The sequence below is a fragment of the Eleginops maclovinus genome, chromosome 6 (genome assembly GCF_036324505.1).
Source record: "Eleginops maclovinus isolate JMC-PN-2008 ecotype Puerto Natales chromosome 6, JC_Emac_rtc_rv5, whole genome shotgun sequence".
Classification (NCBI taxonomy): Eukaryota; Metazoa; Chordata; class Actinopteri; order Perciformes; family Eleginopidae; genus Eleginops; species Eleginops maclovinus.
In genome coordinates, this window is record NC_086354.1 from 6,201,029 (window position 1) to 6,225,038 (window position 24,010).

A 24,010-nucleotide genomic window follows, 5' to 3' on the forward strand; every position below is an offset into this window, starting at 1 on the left:
AACAGCCCACACAGTTAATGAGTCTCCGCGTTTAACCTTCCTAGAATTAGAATCAGTGGGCAGCACCGGGGGAACAGTGTGATGGTCTGCTTCCTTGCTCAATCGCATTTCAGTAGTACACAGGAAGTGAATCGTCACCTCTCAAACTCCTCTTTCTTTGCCTGGTACATTTGGAAACTTCAGCTGACCCTCAAGTTCCCAAGCCAAGTCCCTACAGACTGAGCTACTGCCGCCCTGTGCAGCGATTATGCCTTGCTCAATGGCAGTTAAACATTATACGTTTGGTAACTTGAAAGGGAGCTTACAGTTCCCAAGCCATGGGATACAAAACCATGCATGTAGAGCACGATGAATTAGCAATCCGTTTAAACAGTCTTGAAAAAAGATTGTCTTTTTTGGTTATAAGTGCAACAATAGGAATATTTTCTGCATGTGAACTTAGTCTCTCTGGTATAACATTCTGATCAAAGTCAACAAACCTCATAGTCTGTTTGAATGATTTCCTTTACAAGCCCACATTGTCTTTGCCTGAGGCAGGTTTTTAAATATCAACACTGCTAATAAAGTGTGCTCGGTTGCATTCAAAATAATAATGAAACACCAACACAGACAGCTGATTACAAACAGCCAGAACAGATCTGACAGTTCCAAGTCTGTGCAGTCTGCTCTACATCAGGAGTCCGTGTTGGGTTTTCCAGGCCTGCAGCCAGAGCAGAGGATCCTGAGCACTGGAAGCGTGCAGCCTGGTTAACTATGTGAATTATGCCATTGACGTCAGCACAGTCATAAACCACACTGCGCCCCATCCCTCATGGTGGCCCGTGCCAACACAGCTCCATGGTGCATTGTGCTGGAGCTGTCAAACAGGCCCTGATGAGCTGTGTGTTGTTTTGATAGCTGAGCAGATTATGCTGCAGTAGTAGATTGTGATGAGACATAATCAGCGAGAGAAGACAAAAGGCTGGTAGTGTGGTTTCGGGGTTGGACCTACTGTAAACATGGTTCACACAGCTCTTTGAAATTATTTTTGAAGATTGTGATTTGATAGGGAGAAATCAAAGCCTTTAAAGGCATGGTTCATTAAACATGCTTTACTGGATTCATTTGTGCATGAGTAGAATGGAAATCTACATGCACAATATATTGTTTTGCAGTGCCTCTCTCTTTAACAGTTATCTGTGAGCTTCTATAAAGCCTACTCACTGTTGTACAAGTTATTAACCTTGATTTCTCATTTTGAGGGAAATGGGCTTTTGAAATCCTTTTATGTAATGTTTAGTGAAGGTTTGAGAACGCTTGTGTGCTGAATGTCCAGCACACAAGGTTCCCCAGATAGGACATCCTTCTTCTTATATCTCATTAAATGTCTCGTACGGTGGTCAATTCTTTTGTTGAGGTATCAGAAACACACCTTGCATAAAAGTTGTTTTTAGTGTTCTGATTATAGGTTAGAGAAGAGAATGTACCCAGTAGAGTTGCAACTATTGGTCAATCTTCAGAAAAATAATCTGCAACTAATTGCAAAAACAAGTAATTCCTAAAATATGAGGTCATGTAATGTAATGACTGTGATGTTCTTTATTTAATATTGAACTGAATATATTTGGGATTTGGACCTACAAATAAAACAGTATGCACGATTCAAATATCACAACCAAATAGAAAAGATTGTTTTAGCCACTCTTATATGGAGATTTACCATGTTCTTATTCGTATTAAACGGAAGATATTTGAGATTTGGACTGACAAAACAAGACATTAAAGAAATCATTTTTGACTTTAAGACACTGGGAGTCACTTCCTCTCTTTTTTTCTGACATTTTAAAGACCAAACAATTAATCATATACAAATATCTGGTGCATTTGTGCTCTAGTAATCAAATTGATTGAAAATCAATGAGGAAGGCTTATTTATTTGACTTTGAAGCAGTATGCTAGTTACACAACCAACGAGCAAAGTTTGTTTTCATCAAAGAGCAATTAGTAACATTTCCTGTAAAGAGTCACTGATCAGACTCAAGATATTTACATTTCTAGTTCCTTTTCCCATCAGGGGAACTGAGTTGACTCTAAACCTAAGATAACTCCTTTGTTTTGCTATCTGATTGGAGGGTTATTGAGTAAATTAAGGTAGCTCTTTCCTTTTTTCTTAGTTTTTTCTTTCTGTTTCAGTTTTTTTCTTTCTCTCTCATTCTCCCCCACGTTACTGACGTAGATCAGCCATGACAGAAAGGTGATTCATTGCCCCCCCCCCCCCCCCCCCCCCCCCCCCCCCTTCTGTCTCATTTTCACTTGTAGTGTGAAGTAGGACACAAACAATGAGTACATGCTCAGATCTTTATCAAAGTGTGTTTTTCTCCTTCACAATGTGCAAAGGTCAAGATGTGGAATGTGTGTTTGCGTACATGCAGCTAGCTCGGAGCTGTTAACACTCTAAAAGATTCTGATGACTCAGGTCTTTTTCATGGACCCTCTGTTGTCACCGGTCCCGTTCTTTCCCCACAAGTCAAATTCGTATGAATAAATCAGCCTCAAGATATATTAGTCAATGTGTTTAGTCAACCACATCATGAAAGATTTACGTCAAGCCTGTTAACTCATTACACAGAAAATCCTGCTATTGCAACTGGTGGAAAGAACGATGTGCAGTTATTCAAGTCCTTTGGTTACCAGCTGTTTTGAAGTACTTTCAGTTTTTGTTCTTGATTTTTTTTAAAGGGAATTATTTTATTTGTTTACAACTTTAGTTACTAGTTTGATACATGTTATGATTTTATCCATAAAACCTGAAATAAAATCCGATGTTAGAGTGGTAGATATAATATGACTAAAGATGGATCTACTCAACAAACTGTTGGGGTTTATTTTTGGGACAACACACTTTTAAGAATGTGTGAGATGCTTTTGGTTTTTTAAAGGAACGGATTTCTTAAGCTTTAAGGGTCCCTAGTATGCTTTTTGGAGTTTTGCCTTTCCTTTAGTGTGTTTATGTATGTTTTTTGTAACATGTAAATAGCTAAAATCCCAAAGTTGGTGGGAGTTTCTCTTAATAATTCTGTCTTGTATCCACGCCAATTCGTTCATGCTATTGAACCAATCTGACCACAATTTTTTTGGCTAATCTTTCACTCAAGACCTCAGATTGTAGGAATTTAATTTGGAAAAACACGTTTTATTGACTGATATCTCATAAAAGCCTCTTATTTACATTTTATTTCCTCACGGATAAAAGTACTTGAGTATGCTGACCAAATGTCAAGGTTGCTGACCTTACAAATTAAATTCTGGCCTTGACTCAAAAGTAAATACGGCAGTTATGACATTGTCATGCAAATATCTTATAGGATCAAATAATGAGTGATTTAGGATAATACTGTTGCACGTTTTATTTAAATATTTGAAAGCAGGACTTTTAATTGTAATGTCATTCTGGAATTACTACACTTATCATTAGGTGGTATAATAGATGAGGGAGTCCAGCTCTGCACATCGATGTCAGCCAGACAGCACAGGAAGCAGGTTTTTTTTGGGGGGGTGGTGGTAGTTAGAGAACACAGAGAGGGGCAGTGTGAGGTGGATGTGAGCGGAAGGTGTCTCGGGTGGGAATGGAGGTGGGGGGATGTTTGAGCCCAGCCCCGCTCGTTGGTGCAGTTGATGGCTCTCACAGAGGCCGGTTTGTGGCTCTACAGGGGAGAGAGTTGGAGGGAAAAGGCAGACGGGGTCTGTCTGCACACTGAGCTCTGTTGTCCTCTCTGCTGCCTCCAGCATATGGCCAAAGCATTAGGACTCAACGAAGTAGAAAAAAAAAAAAACCTTCCACTGTAAAAAACAGGCTGGAAAAGTACCTTGCGCGCTCTGTCTGGGGGCAGATTTTCAGACTGAAAGTGCGTCACGCCACCTTTGACTGGTGACATTGGGAAATGTCTGTCAGCCCAGTTAGCACACTGTTTGTGTGATCCACCAGAGGCAACGATGGATTCAAAAGTACTATCTACTCATATGTGCACTCAATTTGTTTAACTTACAACTTCAACCCAAGCTCGACAATAATGAGTCGTGTGAGAGAAGCATCCAGCTGTTGCTTTAGGGAAACATCTGATGAAAGTGTGAAGCAGGCATCCAGCCAGCAACACCAATAAACTCTAGTCTACATCTGAGGCTTTTTACTGCCATCAGATTCTGGGCTGTGTGTATGAATCAGCCGCCAGCTTCGGAATGACCTGTATCCCGGTCAAGCCTTTGATGATTCCCGACTTCCCTGTTAAAAATGTCTATATTCTCCCATTGAAGGGAACGGAGGCAGGATGTGGTCGCACCTTCTTGGCATCATGTCGTGCCCCTATGGTTCAAGCCGGCCGCACGTTGGTGTATACCCGGTCCCAACAGCTCACCGCCTTGTGCATAAGCTGCTTTGATGCTCTGCTCTGTGTCACTGACTTTTACATGGCCTGGATGCCAGTGGTTCTTGTGAATAGTTTGAACCGCAAACCTTGGCGGCATATGCTAGCCAAGGTTTCTTTGCATTCTCCAACCTGGAGCTCAAATAAAGGAAAAACTGGTCCGACCTGAAGAATGAGGCTAGCGCTAGAAGTCGTTTTCGTGTAATTTAAGAAGCCATATTTTTTTTAAAGTCGAGACTTAACTGTCCTTTGTGGTTCAGAAGAGTCACTGTTCTAATAAGCTTTCAATGGTGGGAGGTTTCCTTGACTGTGTATATCGTCTGAGATTTCATTTAGCGAACACCGGTTGGTTCAGAGTCCGTACGCCATTGCTGGGCTTTGAAGTGCTTTGATCCGGCATATTGACGTAAATTGGGGAGCAGCACGCTGGCTGTCCTGTTGTGCTAAGCATATGGGGTAAATGTCTTCCATGTGTTAAGCCCTATGAAGTCGAGATCAGTCTTTTCCGTAGCAAAAAGGAAGGTGGGGAGATCCAGATGCGCTCAGCATTCACTCCCTCCGGGCAGAGATTTGTTGGATCAACATTCTCCCTGGTATACCAGAGGATGATGTGTCCTAATTTGTTCCCTCTTGTGCTATCAACTCAGTGCCTTTCTCATTAACTCCTCTTTATCTTTCTGAAGACTGTGCGCCTACCACATGAATCATAGCTGCTAACGATGGAGCGTCCTCATCCAATGACAGATATCATTATTCTCAGCAGACTCTCCGTAACTCAGTCATTCCGCTCAATGTTTTGTACTGTTCAGAGCCAAAGAGGAAGTTCTTTGGTTTCTTTGGCACACACTGAGACCCGGGCCTGCCCCCCCCCCCCCCCCCCCTCACAAATTCAGGCAGTCAAAGTTTGCCTCTCGTGTTTCTTGTGCAAACACAGTATTTGTTGTTTGATATCATTTTTTTCTCCCTCAGAGAGGTTCAGAGGGGTTTGCAGCACGGTGCTGTGTGCCACTGCAATTCAGTACAACCCTAGAGTTCCTGTTTAAGAAAGGAAGTCTTTGAAAGTAGAAGGAATTGGAGCGCTTGTATTTGCAGCAGTGACAAAATGCATTCAGAGTAAGTAAATGTAGGTTTTCCTCCCCTTGTCCCTTTTTCCTTTCCCCAATAATTTGAGTATGCTGGAGTTTGATATGCAGTTGTAAGGGTTAAAGTATAACAAAACAGAGCCAGATGGTTCCTTTTATCCAAAAGCACAAAGCAGAGGGTTTGTGTACTATACCTGCATGTACACATACTTTCTATGTGTTTGAATGAGGGTTGGGGGGACAGCAGGAACTACTTGAACTAAAACATAGATAGCATAGGATCTCATTTGGCCAACATCTAAGAAATAAAGTCCAAGCTTTTAAAACGTGTTAATTGTCAATGTGTGATATGAACCTTTCAACATTTGAACAAAACTTAATTTTAAAAAAGCCACATGCATGAAAAGAATGCCACTCAGGGCCCTTTAATGCACTTCAGAGGGTATGTGGACTGTACCTGCAAGTAGACATGCTTTCTATCTGTTTCAGTGAGAGTGGGGGTTGGGGGGGACAGCAAGAGGCAGCAGACTGCCTGGTTTGCACGCCACTCGTTCTGCAGGGTGATACAGAGGGGCGGGGGGTAGCCAGACAGAGTAGGAGGGTGTTTGAAGAGCACACGAGAGCGAGGGGCTAGAGAGGACATGGGGAGAGTCTGCAAACAGTAACTCTAGCTCTCAGTCTGTCTGGGAGACCCACTTCCCCTGAACTTTCTGAGGTGGCAACGGGTAACAACATGAAGGAGCTGTGTGTGCACACCCCCCCTTCGTCCGCTGCGTCTCACGGATGTGCTGCCGGCCAGTCCTCCGTGAGACAGAGCCACGCCGGGACCCTCGGACCTCCGCGCATGGTGTCAGGGGGCACTGCTTTGGACATGGATCCTCTCGGGCCTGATTACGTGTCCATGTGTCTGTTGGCAGATGAGTCCTACCAGAAGCTGGCTATGGAGACCATGGAGGAGCTGGACTGGTGTCTGGACCAGCTGGAGACCATCCAGACCTACCGCTCTGTCAGCGACATGGCCTCCAACAAGGTAGGAACATTTAGACTAATAATTATATAACATACGGGATGTGCAAACAGTGCTTTTGTTATATGCTAGGAAGTCTTTGCCAATGTCCAGTGATGGGACTTTCCAAAAAGTCTGTCCTCTGAGGGAGTAGACTTGACGGGATGTCACTGCAACAGGCATTTCTCTTATTTATAAAAAATGAGTAACATTTTAGAAACTTATTAGAAAAGTGTATCAAGTGGAGGGATCTTAGGTGAATACTGTCTCTCCAGAATTCCAACAGGTCAGTTCTATCAACTCACCTTGCAGACCTTTATTCTCAAAATTGCAAGATTAAAAAGTTGTTGTACAAACACTAATATGCTCTTTCATTTCATGATGAATATGTGCAGTGTTAGGGAAGCTTTGAAAGCATGCAAGCTACCAAATCCTCCTCACTGCAAGCACTTGAACTACAACATAGATAGCACAGGGATCTCATTTGTAAATGCCTGCTTTATCCGCTGCCATAACGATGACCATGAGACCTCCCAGGAACTCAGCATCCCCCCCCCCTTACTATACACTGTCATCTCTTCCAAACCATAAGCAAATATTTCACAGGTTAAATCCTAGATGTAAAACAGTATGCATTTTGTAATAAGCTGTCAGGAAGTGTGATGCGCGGCTGAACAACTGCTCTTTTGTTGCCGTGTGGCTGACAATTTGCACACTATATGCAAAATGTATGAAATGTGGCCACATTGACGCACTTGCAAAGTAGCAGCTGTTTTGTGGTGGAGTAGGAGCTGGCATCATCATTATATGGATCTCCTGTAGATAAGTGTTTCTTTTGCATACAGGTCTACTAACTTCCTGTTAACTTTTTAAGTAGTGCGTATTCAGTGGTACGGCCTGTTCCGCTTCATCTCCTCACCTGATTCCAACTACCTGAGACACATGTCGTGTTGTATAACTGCAACGTTTAGCCTGATTTAATCTGACTACAGATGCATTTCTCTGTAATATGCTGTTGTGTTGAGCTTAGCATCGGTCCACTTCAATTGACGTCATTATAAAATGGAACATTCAACCGACAGACTTCCTTTTGTCCACACTATAGTTTAAGATTAACAGAAAATAAGGTCCTGTTAGAGCAAAGTTCATACTCATTTTAAAGCTACACTCCACAGTTTTTCCACTTAACTTCGTATTCACTTCATTTACTCTCATTTTCACATGAATATTCTTTCTGTAACTATGGATCAGGCAAAGTCACATCAGCTGTATGTCTGCCTTCACACAAGGAAGTACTGCTACAAATTTGGCTGTTTGTTGTTGTATGAAACATACAAAAATGATGCAATCATGTAAGATATTCTGCTTAAAACTTATTAGCAGGCACTACAAACAGACTTTATTTGAAACATTTCTTCTAGAAAGAAAGAGATTAAATTAGGTGGAGCAGGGCTTTTAGCTAAATGCCAACACAGTCAGCATGCTAATGTTTGGCAGTTAAGTGTTTACAATATTCACCATCTTAGTTTAGTGTGTTAGCATGCTACAATTTGCTCACTACCAAATTAGCAAATATGTTTTGCTAAGAACAATGGTGACTTGTAAAGAGGTTAGCGTGGATTCTGCAATAAAATCAATTCCGTCAGATCTGAAGAGGATTCGTTTATTAAAATAGGAGCAAAGAATGGCAGTGAAGGCTCTTCTGAATGGAAAATATGTTTTCGCTCCCGGCTGGCTTCAGCAAGAGTTTGATTATTTAATAGTTCATCCAATTACCTGCTAAGTAGTTTCTAAAAGTGCCCTTTCCCCAACTGTGATGGTTCTGTGCCATCTGGGGCATCAGTTTTTACGGAAAGCTATGTGATCACCTAAGTTAATTACGTGTGTCTTGAGGGTAACATCAAATGTCATCATAATCCACCAAATACTTAGAATTTGATTTGAAATTACCTCAGAAACCTCATGATGATGCTTGAGATATCTGCAGGGGATATCGGAAGTCCTTGGAACTTCTCTGAGTTTAGATAAACACAACATGTTTTTTCAAACCTCAAATCAAAAAGTCAGCATTCTGCTTTGGTCTAAGTGAATCAAAATAATCTCATTATGTTGTTTCAAGGCGACACAAAGCAGCTATTTAGAACTAAGTACTTCACTTCGCTTGATGAATGCTTTTTCGTGCAAATTTCATTTGTGCAGAGCTACCAAATTGATGCACAGCACACACTATTACTCAACCCCCAAGCAGACAGCGGAGACTGCATGGCGGCGTCAGATTATAAACACCCACAGTGGTGTCGTCCATTTCCGTCTGTGTTCTCCACTGTGGTCTGAGGGAGGATTGGGATGGGGAGGGGTGTTGTCAGACCGTAACGGGTGACTGTGACCGTGACACCGGTTTCCTGTCTCTCTATTTCCTGCGCCCCCTCTCTCCTGCTCCCTGGTAACCAGACGACAATAGACCCAGCAGCCAGGTTTGAGTCTTTACAGGCAACCACGTCACTAGCAGGGCCAAGACAATGAGCACGGGGCCCTGCAGGGGCAACGGCGCTCCATTAGGCCAACTGAGAGCATTGTTCGCCCGGAGTCAGAGTCCTCCCATACAACCGATCTGCAACACTAAGCATTGTTGACCAACAGAGAACGGGGATCAACAGTTTATGATGACAAAATCTGATTGTTGTGCAATTTTTCAGGGATGGACGGAAATCATATGATGGTCCACTCATCGGCTTTTATTGCAAAAGTGGTGTCCAATACAGTTTTGCAATCTGCAGGCTTTATCCTGGAATATGCTTCCAGCTGAGTATAAAACATGCACAGATTTATACTATTTTTTTTCTTAAATTACAAAAAATGGATTTTGGGCGATCAATCTTGCCAACGTTAGTGTTACATGAATTTTAGATGTCACTTTAAATTAATTGTAAAGTTATATTGGCAAATGTGTATTTTTATTTGACACATCTGTATTCTGATTTTAATTATTAGTGTGATAGGTAAAACACATTTTTAAGGTGTGTTGATGTGTGTACCTGCCCAGGGAAATGACCTTTTAGCTATAATCTGGCATATATAGCATGTGTTGTCTTTTTGGGATTAAGGCAGGGTCCTTGTTCAATAAAGATCTAATAATAATTCCCAGTATTTATATGACGTGACGTTTAAAGAGTCCATTTCTTTTTGGAACCCGAAAGGACGTAATTGAGCCCACGATTAAAACCCAGGGTGTCTCCGCTTTCAGTGTCCAAGGGCACAGGTGTGTCCGGGGCCACAGGGACCACACACCCTGCTGACCGCCAGCCCGGTCGCAGTGACCTCAGAGCGGTTGAGCTGCACCCCCGCCCTCTCACTATCATTACCCTCGCCGCACTCCCAATGGCGATGCCGGCGACGGCCTTGCACAAACACTGCCATCTGAATCCAGTTAGGGGAGCTTAGCGCTTTGCGGGTTCGCATGCGAGCGAGCCCCCGAGGCCAGCGCGAGCCAGTAGGAAACTTTAACTCACGTGTGGTCACTTCAGCTTTGAAGCGCCGTCGTCTTCCGAGGGGGAAAAAATGACAAAATGATTGAAACAGATGTAGCAGTGGGTCTGTAGCTGTAGCAGGGGTAATGGACATTAAATTATAGCGTAGTGATACCATTTGACTAAAGGGGGCGGGGGGGGGGGTGATTATGGTGCCTAATTGTAATTAAATAGTTTATCCTCTGCCATTATTAGAGGAAGGTACATGTTAAACCTGCTTTAATGTTACCTTCTTATTATTGGTTGATTTCTAGGAAATGTTTCTGATTGTTGCTAAACTGAAAAGTTGCTGGTGTAATCCACTGTGTGTTGACACAGTAAACAGCAACACAGGGTAGAGACGCAACATTGGATCCCCCTGGGCTTTTCAGATTGCACAGCTAAGGTATTGCAATGTGAAGTCATGCTGTGCAAACCCAATCCTGCCTCTATTCTACTTCAGTCAAGGTCAGTGCGTGCTGCAAGATATGAAACTATTAAAGACTTCTCCCAGAGGAATGCCATTTGTAATTTTCCGCCACAGCTCGTCAGAATAGTGTGCCAAACTTGTTATCCAGGGACTTTTCAGTGATGAGCTCAGGTATGTTAGTTGCTGTTCGCCTGAGGCCTCAAGAGGAAGCAGGATGTCTACCAGTAAATGAGCATAGTGAATGACTCTATCAAGTAAAAGGGAAGTAGGTGGGGACACATGCTGGGGCCTGTGTCGGAGGGAGGAGCCACCAACCTCTGTGTAGGCCAGTCAGACAAGTCAGCTTTACCACTATATGTTTCCTGCTCGACTCCACTTCAGTTAACAGAAACAGAGAGAGGAAGCAGGCAGAGTCTCAGACTGAACACAGTTAATGCTCGTGAAACTTTACTGGATTTCTCTCGGGTCGTGTTCGTTTTTCCGCAAAGTGACAATGGGACTATGTTGTTCTGAAAAGCATAAGCAAAACTTTGGGATGCTTACGAGTTGGAAAAAGGTGAGTTTTACTTTTGGAGTTGCTTACATTGTGCGGTAGGAGTTTGATCTGCCAAATGGATAGAGTGTAATTTATTCAAGAGTAGAACAAATGTGAGGTGATTTCTTACAAATACATGATTGGAAATGGTTTCAATTTTTTACTCACTACATTGAGATTCCCTGTCTTGTTTTGGCTCTTACATTTTTAAGACTCAGGCCGGTAAGACAATACTAAAGTTCTTTGCTTTTCAAAACTTTTTGACACTTTTTTGTGTTAATTCAATGAGTTTTGGTGTTTTGCTTACCCTTAAATGCATAACTTGTATTCTTTTTTTGCAATATTCAATCTCTATGAGCCATCCGCTCATCTTCTCTGAAGAAACCACAAGTTTTTTTTCTGAGTTTATGTAACTTCTCTAGGTTGGCCAAGACCAGGGTTTGTTCTGTGTGAGCAATCTTTGCTAACGTCAAAGGATGCATGATGCATATCGCCATACATTGAGCAATCAATTGTCCTGGACACACTCATGGACATGTCACCATGCCGTGAGTGTATGCAGCGTGTATAAGATGAACTGTATGACCCAGAGTCACCCAAATGCATCTCTGAGCCTGATTTATTTCCTAGAGGTCACACACATCCACTCTGTTCCGCGACTTTAAAGAATCAATTACAAGTTCCCTTTGGATGGAATAAAGCCCTCTGAGTCCAAGCTCACATTTTTTGTCCTTACGAGTTCTCTTTGATTTTTTTTTATGGCCCGCCTCTGGCAGTCTGGGTTTTGAGTTTTCACCCAACTCTTTGAAAGTGGTTTTCAAGTTTCACAGTCAAGTAGATGTTAGCTGTCTGCTTGACAGCTATTAGACAGCTGTTGAGGCCAGAAGAAAAAAGACCCAATTGTAAGGAGAAAGAAAAAAAAACAAAACCTGGAAAACACATAACCATGGCTGGGTTCTTTGAAGACGTAATAAAAAAAGAAAATTACTATCACATTGTCAGGAATTGATTACACCATGATATCATGGTATTCATTATAATGATTAGGATGTGGTTTTGCATTAGTGTTTCACTTTCTTGACAAAAAAGCCTCAGAATATGCCTCCAGTCAGTGATGGTGTGCTGTTACAATGTCTAGCCTAGTTGTGTCAATCTAGGGCATCTCCTCTGTGTGTGATACGATGAGTCTAGATCGGGGACCACCTATGAACAATAGAGGGGGACCACGTGACTCTGTTGCCATGGCGTTCAGGTTGTCGTGCAATTGGTGGTACACCGGTGGGCAGCAGACTGAAAACTCTCTCATCTGTTTGTCTCCCAGCATCTCCGTTTGTCTCCTTTTTATAATACAGAAAACTGCTGCAACCAGACAGGAAATGAGCTGTTATTCGGGGGGAGAAATTGTAGCTGTAATTGAGAACAAGAAAAGGTCTTTGACACGTCCTGTAATGATTATGGACGGAAGTGTGTACAGCAGATTATAAAACGCAGACTGAAAGCCAATCTAGTAAATTAATACCCCGCGCCTCCTCAGCCATGCGATAAACGCTACGGTGCTTTGAAGCCCTGTATTGCGCAGTGTGCGTTGGATCTGTTCTGCATTACTGAGCAGGGAGGGGGGGATAAAGAAGGGAGGGAAACCGAGGCAAGAGGGAGGGGGTTTGCAGAGAGCACAGGATAAAGATGTGGGGGGACCCTCCAAACTGTGTTTTCTGCAGTGCTGTGCACAGCTCACTGTTTAGCAAAGGTGGGAGGCAAAGAGAGAGACTCCATCAGCCCGTCTGCCAAAGGGGACTATACAGCTTGAGCACACCCCCTCTCATCCTCCTCCTCTCTGCCTTTTGATGTCCTTCTTTTCCTGTATCCCTCCGTCTTAGCCATCCTTGCTTAATCTGGGCTAGAAAAGGCTGGATTTCCCCCCTCACTGGATAACATTTGGAGGGCGCAGGGGTTTGGAGAATCAGAGAGAACCGAAGAAAAAGGAAATATTGATTGCTTTCCTGGGGATTCCATCACTCTCGCCAGAGGCTTTTATGCAATCCTGGAAAACGGAGCGCGACGCAATGAGGAGACGCATTCGGCTGCGGATGTAGGGGTCCTCCACAGCCCCTCTCTGGAGACTTCAGCCGGGGCGTTATTTTTACCCTAGTCGAAGCATTTTGGAAGGCGGGGGATTTTTAGGGAGCTTTGAGCTTTCAGGTTGTAGCTCAGCCTTGGGGGTCCACTCAGAGAGGAGCATACAGGGCTTCTGCTGGGGAGCGCCAGGGCTCAGCACAGCGCAGCATCATGCCTGAGGCCAACTACCTGTTCTCTGTGTCCTGGGGATACATCAAGGTGTGTCCCAGAGGAGAGATGGCTAAGATGCCCTGTGTGTGTGGGTGTGCATGTCAGATTTCTCACGTTTGTTCTGTCTTGATTGCACCCTGGTCTATCTCAGCCGTGACGTGCACAGACAAAAACTGCCGCATTTTGTTTCAATGGAAAAACGTCTGTATTTTGTATATCTCGCACTGTATTCTGTTTCTTATTGCTCAGCAAGCAAGTGTCTTAGAGGCTAACTCAAACCACTACCAAGAAAACATAAACACAGACCTTAAATGGCGCAGAGGCCACGCTCTCATGGGACATATCCCAGTGGAAAACAACAGGAAATGCTTAATTCCCATGCTCGGAAACCTCAGTGAATATAAAAATGTTTTCTCGTACAGGTCATTAAATCTGATGTATATTTGTTTTTTTCCAGTTCAAGAGGATGCTGAACCGGGAGCTAAGCCACCTGTCTGAGATGAGTCGCTCGGGCAACCAAGTGTCCGAATACATCTCCAACACCTTCCTAGGTGAGCCCACTATTCACACAGCAGTGTGAAGCGCAGTGTAAGACTTAACGGATGCCAGGGAGTGACACTTATGTGGCAGAGGTTACCCTTTGCATGTGCTAAGAAGCTCACAAACCAGTCTGATCTGGTCTGAGAGTCCCCTCTCGCTCTGACTGCAGAGAGATAAGGGGGGGGGGGAGATTCCCCTGAGCGGGGGAGAGGGAGAATGTTTGTGTGCATGGAGGGACGCTGCATTATTCATCAGCAGTGTTTCCTTCTATCTTAAAAAGCCCAACGGCGTTTCATGACTCAGTTTCTTCTTCTAGTTTTCCACATCCAACACCGCCTGCGAGATGCTTATCACGGCTGTGTGTTCAGGGATTTTAAAAGGAGTGTGTATCTCCCCCCTAAAAAGAGAAGTGGTGCAGGGGAAGAGATTTCTGTAAACACAGAGAGATCCTTTTGAAGCCTGGTGGTTTTTGTTGTCCCCTGTGTTGCAGCGAACACCTGTCAGGTGCTGTGAGATGCTTTGAGCAGAGAGTGCAGCTGACAGATCCCCCTTGCACTGCGGTGTACGTGCTGCACACACCGTCAGCTGCAGAGACGCTAGATCACATGCACCAAAACAAACCCGCACACTGATAAAAACACCAGATAAACATTTAGGCTTCATGCATGCCAGCTTTCCAAGATTCTGCGGATTGTTATTACAACAGGGCTCAGGTTCTTTGAATGGACGGGCCACTGGAGCATAGGCAGAAACATTTCATCAGCACTTGTTCAACTTTCTTGAAAGTCTGCTTATTTTCATCAACATGCATTGCTTACATCATAATGAAGTGAATATTTTTGAGTTTGCACTGACAAAACAATACATTCAGAGATATTATCTTGGATTTTGAGAAACAAAGATGGACATTATTCACAATTTTCTTACAATTTTTAACAATTATTCTAGAAACTGTTAGTCTGTAACTGAAGGATGGCTAATTGAACAAGTGCAACTTCAATGTGTTGTCACGTAGGTGTGAAAGGTCAATTTTCTCCCCGTGATAACTTTGTTTACTCCTTCCAACTATAGAGTGCTTATGCAACATCACCTAGCCTAGTCCATTTGAGTCTTTGGAGTGATTTATGTATTTTTTCTTGTTTTCTCTCCAGACAAGCAGAATGAGTTGGAGCTTCCATGTCCGGTTCCCAAGTCGAGGGAAAGGAAGAGGAGGCAGAGCCACCAGCAGCAGCAGCAGCAGCAGCAGCAGCAGCAGCAGCAACAGCAGCAGTGTGGGATGATGACCCAGATCAGTGGGGTGAGGAAGGTCAGCCACACGCCAAGCTGCTCCGGAGGCACTGGGAACCGCTTCGGGGTCAAGACGGACCAGGAGGAACTGCTGTCCAAGGTAAGCCATGGACAAATCATATAGCATGAATATAAGAGTTGTGTGATCAAATGAGACACTGACACTCATCTTCTCTCACAGGATCTGGAGGACATCAACAAATGGGGCCTGAACATCTTCAAAGTGGCCGAGCACTCCCACAACCGGCCGCTCACATGCATCATGTACACCATCTTCCAGGTCAGTGCCTCATCCTCCCCAGCAAGCGTTCTTCAAGCTATTGAAGGTTTGATTCATAGCTAACTGTTGTGGGTTCAGTATGTTCTATCAGCTGTCAGTGTCAATACAGGGACATCTGCTAGAGGGACATTTTCGCTTGAAATTGATTTCTAGCTGTGAGTCATCCTGGCAGGAAGCGTACATTTTCAGCTTCTAGTATACGATTCAAAATATGAAGAAGAATTTAGGGTCAGATCAAAAGTCTGAATACATTGACTCTTAGAGTTGCGTCAAAAAACAACAAACAAAAAGAAAGGAACCTCAATGTCCTTTTTCCTTTGTGGCATGCAGGAGCGAGACCTGATGAGGACGTTCAAGATTCCGACGGACACCTTTGTGACGTTCATGCTGACCTTGGAGGGCCACTATCACTCGGACGTGGCCTACCACAACAGCCTGCACGCCGCTGACGTAGCCCAGTCCACACACATCCTCCTGTCCACCCCCGCACTGGATGTAAGTCATTTCTGTGGATGCAAGGTCACTACTTTTTTTAGCTCTTAGAGGTACACAAAAACCTAAAAGCCCAGACAGTTAACGTACCAGGAAGCTACAAATGATCTTGCAGGTTGGTTATAGTGTAGTATAAAAGGTATATCGTTTTTTGTTGAGAAACAAAGTATTTGTAAAAACGTGTATTTGACTTTTTACGTTAAATTGGCCTTTAAGTACGCATTGACAAAAAAATGTTTGCCTATACTTCATTAAATAATATTAGGCTGCTAGCGACGTAGCCATGTTGCTAATAAGTTATTAAACCCGTAGATCGACCTGCTTTTTCATATAAATATCAACAGTCTGTTTGCAAACAAAATGCATCGTGTTCTGAGGAAAAGCAATCCGACAGTGGCCCAACAATAATACTACTTGGAAACGCAGAGGTTGAGGCAGTTTTCACTGTAAATTAGGTTTCGGCATCTTATGTTATTGACGTGCGACATCAATAAAGTCTGGCCACACCTTCTTCCTCAGGCTATTTATTATGCTGCAATGGGGTGACTGGCAATACCGTCACCAAAACAATAACTACATGCCAAAGATGAGGCTCGGCCTCGAACAATTGCTTAATACCTTACCTTGTATGGGCAGCGAAATGACTGTGAAACTCAACCTCTGTTTTTATACTTCTTCCTTTTCTTCAAACACAGGCGGTCTTCACAGATCTGGAGATCTTGGCAGCCATTTTCGCTGCAGCCATTCACGACGTGGACCACCCAGGAGTGACCAACCAGTTCCTCATCAACACCAGTAAGTCCTTTAAAAAAATATTTTTATTTACTCTGCCTATTACAAAAGAAGCCAAATATTTGCATGGTTTAACGGGATCTTCAATGGCAACATCACATGGCTTACCTGACCTGAGTTTTAAAAAGTGAGAGCTCTATTTAACTCTTTTCTCTTTCTCCATTCTTCTTTTTCTCTTCAGACTCCGAGCTGGCTCTGATGTACAACGACGAGTCGGTGCTGGAGAACCACCACCTCGCTGTGGGCTTCAAACTGCTGCAGGAGGAAAACTGTGATATCTTCCAAAACCTCACCAAGAAGCAGAAGCAGTCTCTCCGGAGGATGGTCATAGACATGGTGAGGAGATGTCTGACAGTCTATGTGATACCAACAAAGCCTTCAGAGTGATGACAGCTTAAGTGTTTGCCTCCAAAACAATCTGTAACATCATTGTCTGTGTCTTCTCTTCCATTCAGGTATTAGCAACTGACATGTCCAAACACATGAGCCTGCTAGCTAATCTGAAGACGATGGTGGAGACCAAGAAGGTGACCAGCTCTGGAGTCCTGCTGTTGGACAACTACACCGACAGAATGCAGGTAAGCGTCAATAATGTCAAAATAATTGAGGAAGAAATAGTCCAAACGCTATTATCGTGACAGATATAACATCTAGATACTGTGTAGACAGTTTGATAAAGAAATGCAAGATGTTTATTTAATCATTTTTTCCCTTTTTTCAGGTTTTGCGTAACATGGTGCACTGTGCCGACCTGAGCAACCCCACCAAGCCTCTGGAGCTGTACCGGCAGTGGACAAACAGGATCATGGATGAGTTCTTCCACCAGGGAGACCGAGAGAGGGAGAGGGGGATGGAGATCAGTGCCACGTGCGACAAACACACAGCTTCTGTTGAGAGAACACAGGTACAGAACACACGCACCTAGCTTGAAAAATCTGACAAAAAATCGTAGTGGTTACCTCCAAAAAAGAGGTCATGTTTTTGACTTGGTTTGACCGTCCGGCAGTGAAAAAAAAAAAAAAAAAAGAGGCTTAACTTTGATGAAACTTGGTGGAAAAGTGTAGCAGGGGAATCTTTTGTAAATAAATGGTTCCTGACTGGAAAACAACTGATAACACATTTTGTCTGTGGCGTCCATGTAATTTCCATATTACGACTTAAGCTAAAAAAAACGCCTAAGTCGGACGAACGTCTCTGGAATGACTTCCGAACCCCGGAACGGGACCTTCCGAGGAGCTTGTGACGCTCTTACTGACATCCTCCCCTGTTGTGTTTTCTAGGTTGGCTTCATCGATTACATTGTCCACCCTCTGTGGGAGACGTGGGCCGACCTGGTCCACCCCGACGCTCAGGACATCCTGGACACGCTGGAGGACAACAGGAACTGGTATCAGAGCATGATCCCCCAGAGCCCCTCCCCTCCCTTCTACACCAGCGACGGGGAAGGCGGACCACAAGGGGAGCTGGAGGGGGCACCTGGGGCGAATAAATTTCAGTTTGAGCTGACGCTGGACGACCAGGATGGACAGAGTGAAGAGAGCCCCATGATGGAGATGTCAGACGGTGTCATACTCCAAGACCACGATCAAGGCGGGGTTGAAACTTGTGACGATTCCCCAGCGGAGACATAGCCTGAACTGATGGTGTTTGCGGAGTGCAGCAAGTTTTGGCTGAAAAAATAATTTAATTGCAGTAGAGCAATCCTGCAATCTGGCTCATCGGAGCTTCCTGGCACAGAGGGCCTGACTGAATGTGGGGCACCCCTGCAAACAAGGCTTGGAAACCCTGTGGCAGTTTGTTTTTGAGCCCCCTGAAGAGGGAGCTTGAAGAAGTCCTGATTCTTTAAGGGAGGGACTTACTGTCAAAGAGGAGGGGCTGAATCGAAGAAGATGAAGTGGACAATATGTATCTGTGTACTGGGACTAGTCAAAATTACAAACTTGCACTTCAGGACGTTTTTTATGTTCATTTCGATTCTTTGTGTCGGGATTGGATGCGACCCGGTGAAAGCGTCCAACCAAAAGCTACTGAAGAGCAAGTTCTTTGGACCCAAGTAGTTTTATTTTTTTTCTAACACTTTTTAAGTTTTGTGCCTTTTTTTTACACAACCGTGTCCTTTTTTATAATTTATTGAACACATTCATATAGCTGTACAATGTGTCCACTTTTTGTACAAGAAGGACACATTTGTCTCTCAGTCTTCCTAACGTTCTGGCAATAGTATACGCTTCACTATAGTGGATGCATTTCTAAAAATCACACGACTTCCCAGCACAATCTGCACTTTGTGGCGTAAGACCAACAGAGCATCAGTATTTTACAATATACTAAACACGTGAAACCAAAATCATTTGATTTATTCAGTCATTTCACAAGGAATTTAATACATTTCAAAACGTATTCCTTGAGAGTGGAAATACATTTTGTATCTATGAGTCCAAAAATATGTAAAGAATAACTTCCAAAGATCCTGTAGAAAGCACTTTGAGGATTTCACTGCTTAGAGAAAAGTCCTAATCCTACTCCCTATGTTACAAAGCTGGATGAAGAGTTCAGGCAAATCAAAGTGAATTATTTAGTGACATTTCACCCAAAATATCGAAGAAAGGTAAACCAACTTGTATGTGTTTATCCGACAAACAGTTGACGTTAAAATGATTCAGGTCATGTTCAAATATCGTACGAAAACTGGGTTTAAGTTAAAAAATCTCCTGAAATCGTGCTGAACTATCCCCGAACAAAAGATCTGTTTCCACCGTGTAACTTCCTCCGTTTCATTAGCTCACAGTCTCATAATCAGGCTTCACACCGTGAACAGATTTACACTTTGAATGACTGTCAGACTGTGTGCACACTTTTAAAAAGGCACCTGTTAGTAATACAATAATCCTCTCCTGTAGTTTTTTTTATCCAGCACTTTGAATATGTCGACATTTCCGGCAGCTGGTTGCCAATATGTCCAACACTACCTTAAAGGTACCACGATGTAAGGTGCAACCTTCAGAATAAAGGATGGGGGGTGGATATCCCCTGTGTGTGTGTGTGTGTGTGTGTGTGTGTGTGTGTGTGTAAGCGGTCGCAGAGTTGTGCCGACACCTTCAGCTGTTTGTAACAGTGTATTTATTATCTTTCTCCTTGTATATGATATTGATTGTTAATATTACCTGATATTTGTTATTATTTATATGCACTACCGCACGTCAAGTCACACTTTGACTGAACTCGTCTGGTGGTTCCTGTTTTATTGTATTTAGCATTTTTGCTATAAGACCGTAACATGAAGTTATGCAGCTCAATTCTGACGATTTAAAATGTGTTTTGAAGTTGCTGCCAGAGACGTTTTGTACAGCGTGACAAAGTCATTGAAGTCAGGCTGTTTTTTGTTTTCGTTGGAGGGTTGTGAAGGACGGATATTTGCTGCAGTGTATTGCGTACGGTGACGGGTCATTGTACAGCTATAGGAATATTTGCTGAAATATACAAGACATTGTTTTGAAATATATTTTTTCAGTGTTTTTCCTCACAATATATTGTACTATGTTGTATGTTGTGCTCAACAAATGTTTTCTATCAGATTATTAAAATGGGCATGTATTATACAATTTTCTGGTCTGTGTGTTTTTGGACTTCATAAAAAGATCTTAAAAATAAGTCGTTTACGACATAAATATGTTTAATAATATGAATCATGGTTGTAAGAATGATATGACTTGAGACACGTTTTAAAGAGGCCCGTATTATCCTTCTGGAGATTACCCTTTCCTTTAGCGTGCTAAATAGATCTGTGTGCATGTAAATGTCTGCAAGAGCTAAAATTACAAAGTTCCTTCCAGAGGGAGTTTCTCTCCCACACACTCGCTCTTTCTTTGATCAGTATAGACTAATCTTATTTCGTTTACCAGATTTCCATAACAATTATTTTTCTAAAAAAATGATTTGAAAAGCTAAAAATAGATAAAGATTAATGCAAAATCAGATCCAACTGGATTAAAAATGTAAACCTTTTTTTCCCCATGACTGTTTCTGTAAAGTTAGACTTTGACAACGTCGTTTTGGCAATTCATAGGAATCTTTTTTTTATTATTATTCCTGCCTCCAAACATTTCTTCATCAAGGAGTGATGAAAGGTGGGATGTTTTTAAACTTGTTTATCCAGACTATAAAGCAGTCAGTTGCTTTTCTATAATCAGTAGTACATCATTTAAATTAATTGCCAGGCTTTTTACAGTCAAGTGTGGTTTTATTGACGTCATACTGTAGTTCCAGTTTTGCAGCTCTGAGGGGGAAATCAGGTAGTGACACATTGACTTGTAATTTATCATAACTGACTGCTGCAGTGATCCAGCAGTGTAAACAGGAAGTTGGAGATAGTGATGCTATGTGCAGAGCACTTAGGGCATTCACTCTCCCATGGCCTCAAGCACCTTGACCCGAAAGGATAAGCATCTGGAGTACGTGATAGGCAGCAAGAGGGCAGGCTGGGTAAAATTGGCATGAAGCCAAAGATTGTTAAAGATTTTAGTTTCTGAAATAGGTCAACAAAAATTAGAGGGAAGGCTTTCACTGATGCAATCTGATCTTCACTGCCCATTATCTGGAAGTGCAACATGTTGAAAGTTTCCAGTCCTTACAGTTTCTCTTTAACAATGACTTACCCTGATAAATACTCAGAATACTTAGATTGCCATTAGTCAGGTTACGCAGGTTTTAAAAGCACAAATCAGCAAAACATTTTGTGATTATTAAAGTCACAGAATGAATTACAAAGAAAAGCAATCTAAAACTTCAAAATCATCCTTATGTCTCTAATACACAACATGTGGGATGCTATTTCAATTGTGTAACTTTTCGTTGCTGCTGTTTTTTTAATCAAAGGCGGCCCTGTTTGTCAGACATGTTTTACTACCTTCACTAATAAAAGTGAAATAATTTCAAAATTGCTATATTTTGAATACGTAATCAACCATGACAATGGTTGTCCTTGCAAAGTAACTATAATGCAATTGCACATTTTTCCAAATGTAAACTGGGCAGATTATACTCATTTTGCAATATGTTTACGTACCCCAACCACTGTTATCCGTGACTATCCAAGCATATGTAAATTTAATAAATCACAGGTGGCATTTTAGATGTTAGATTAAGTTTACTGTAGAGTTTGTGGATGTTTGGGAAACCACCAGAAACCTGAACCTCCTCTTCCTGTAGATTCAGCGAAAAACGAGTCAAGTGTTTATGCTAAACACGGCGCAGACGTGGACGAGGGTTTTCCATGGTGGTGGTCCATACTGCCATGGCAATGGCCGGCTGGTTTGTTTGGAACTCTAACACAAGTCCTGTGGTCTGTAGGGGACTGACGTCAGCAGGGTGAGGGCAGACTGCCCCCCCCCCCTCCCCCCCAGCCCCGGCCTGCAGTACTGACTATGAAGAGCCCACAGGTTCAGGCTCCTGTTGCCAGTCAACCTACATTCTCCACTCTACCAGCCAGGCTGTGAGAGGGCCGGGGCCCGAGGCCAAGGCAGGAGAGGAAGAGAACCACTTCCAGGAAAACAAACTCGCTCACTTTGTATTAACAAATGTGTTCCTGGAGTTTCTCCTGGACAGCTGCTGTTTGTTTTTAATTGAGTTGACAGTGAGGACTAAAGTTGGAGGAATCCAGGGTAATATACGGCATTCCAACATAATACAAAAGCAAACCAGGCATGTGTGTGAGTGTGTTTGTCTTTATCACCTTATGGGGCTTACGGCATGTTGGCAAAGTCTCGGAAAGCATGGTCCCGAGATAGATGCTCTGTTCTAGTACCCACACATTACCACAAAGACATGGATGTGTGTGTCTGAGAAGCATGTGTCTGAGGAGGGTGTGTATGAGAATGTGTGTGTGTCTGTCAGAGATCAGCTCAAAGTGGCTGAGACAGATGGGTAAGGAAGTGCGCTGAAAAAGACAGTTCTGCCCCGCTCTAAAGAAAATGATGAATCTGGAAAAGATCAGATGAGGCAGTCAGCTTCCTCTCCAATGCCTCTTGTGTGTGTGTCTGTGTGTGTGTGTGTGTGTGTGTGTGTGTGTGTGTGTGTGTGTGTGTGTGTGTGTGTGTGTGTGTGTGTGTGTGTGTGTGTGTGTGTGTGTGTGTGTGTGTGTGTGTGTGTGTGTGTTTCATGGACTCTAAAATGCAGGATTAGGACAATAACAGGATGTGTCCTTCCCAGAAAATGTCACAAATCATCTAGTTATCAAACACGGCGGCAGTCTTCATAGATAGGCCATTGTTTCTTCTCAATGTGGATTTTTCTCTGCATGCAACTCCCCCAAATATCTGCAAATACATAGAATGTGAACGCAGGCCGTCATGCAATCCTCAGAATGAGCAAATGCATGACAAAAGTCAAAACACACTCAGATGTAAGACATAGTTTTGTTGACCTTTCCATGAGGGAAAAGCAGGAACATGCGTGGATTTTACTGGGAAAACCCAAACTGAAGTCACAGTTAGATATGTAAAAAACAAACGCATTATGGTAATTCTGTGTGAATGTTGTCGTTGGATGTACGAGATTAAAAAAACAAGACGATCCTTTGACATTTAGCCCATGTGTGAAGCACTTGTCTGTGTCAAATCACATCTACCATGATGCATTTAAGGACACGGCACCGGGATGACATTTATGTGCCGGTTCCTCGGGGCTCGGTGTTCAGCAATGCTGGGAAATGTTGGGACATGGAAGGGAACATCCCTGTGGGGGACGCAGCGGCACACCAGAGCACACTGTCATCTGTGTTTGTCCAGAAATTTAAAAAATTAAACACCCCTGGGAACATACATGCATGCTGAAACATGCCACAACAGATGAACAGATGTGACACTTGAAGATGGAGGCTTCATCTGAGGAGGAAAGAAGACAGAGTATTGATCATGCATGTACAAACAAGCAACCTGAAGCCTTTTAGGTAAACATACTCATTGCATATGCAGTGTTGACTTTCACCGAATGAAGGTTGTGAATTTAGGTTGATCTGATCGAGATCTACTGTAAACCAAATCACGTTTAATCCGAATGCCATCTTTACTTGCCCCGATCAATATTTGTCCTTATTTGACACGTGCATAGAGAGAGACAGAAAGGGGAGCTCTGTAGCTCTGTGGTGTGTCAAAGTGAGTGAGTGTGTGGGAGGAAGATGTTCAACATGCACTGCAGAGAAACAGTCCGTGGTGGAGGGGAAAGACAGTGAGAAAGAGGAGGCCTACACAAAGTGAAAATATCAAATATACCACATGTTAAAGGGCTGAGATGAACAAAACATCCTCAACGCACTCCTGAAATATCATCAGAGGTCATCCACGTCAAGATGTAGGTCTGAATCTGACATTAACCACA

The 24,010-nt window shown here is 43.0% G+C and overlaps 1 protein-coding gene across 3 annotated transcripts in view; it reads left to right on the forward strand.

Moving 5' to 3' along the window:
- The window catches only part of LOC134865529 (3',5'-cyclic-AMP phosphodiesterase 4B-like), a 63,984-nt gene extending 43,746 nt beyond the window's left edge, over window positions 1-20,238 (forward strand). For all 3 annotated transcript variants that reach the window (XM_063885106.1, XM_063885107.1, XM_063885108.1), the window contains 10 exons: window positions 6,400-6,512; window positions 13,703-13,796; window positions 14,937-15,172; window positions 15,254-15,352; window positions 15,683-15,847; window positions 16,540-16,639; window positions 16,818-16,972; window positions 17,092-17,214; window positions 17,358-17,540; window positions 17,917-20,238. In XM_063885106.1, the coding sequence (XP_063741176.1) occupies window positions 6,400-6,512; window positions 13,703-13,796; window positions 14,937-15,172; window positions 15,254-15,352; window positions 15,683-15,847; window positions 16,540-16,639; window positions 16,818-16,972; window positions 17,092-17,214; window positions 17,358-17,540; window positions 17,917-18,267 (1,619 nt within the window). In that variant the 3' untranslated portion in view covers window positions 18,268-20,238. The remainder of the gene's footprint in view (window positions 1-6,399; window positions 6,513-13,702; window positions 13,797-14,936; window positions 15,173-15,253; window positions 15,353-15,682; window positions 15,848-16,539; window positions 16,640-16,817; window positions 16,973-17,091; window positions 17,215-17,357; window positions 17,541-17,916) is intronic.
- Window positions 20,239-24,010: the final 3,772 nt, after the last annotated feature.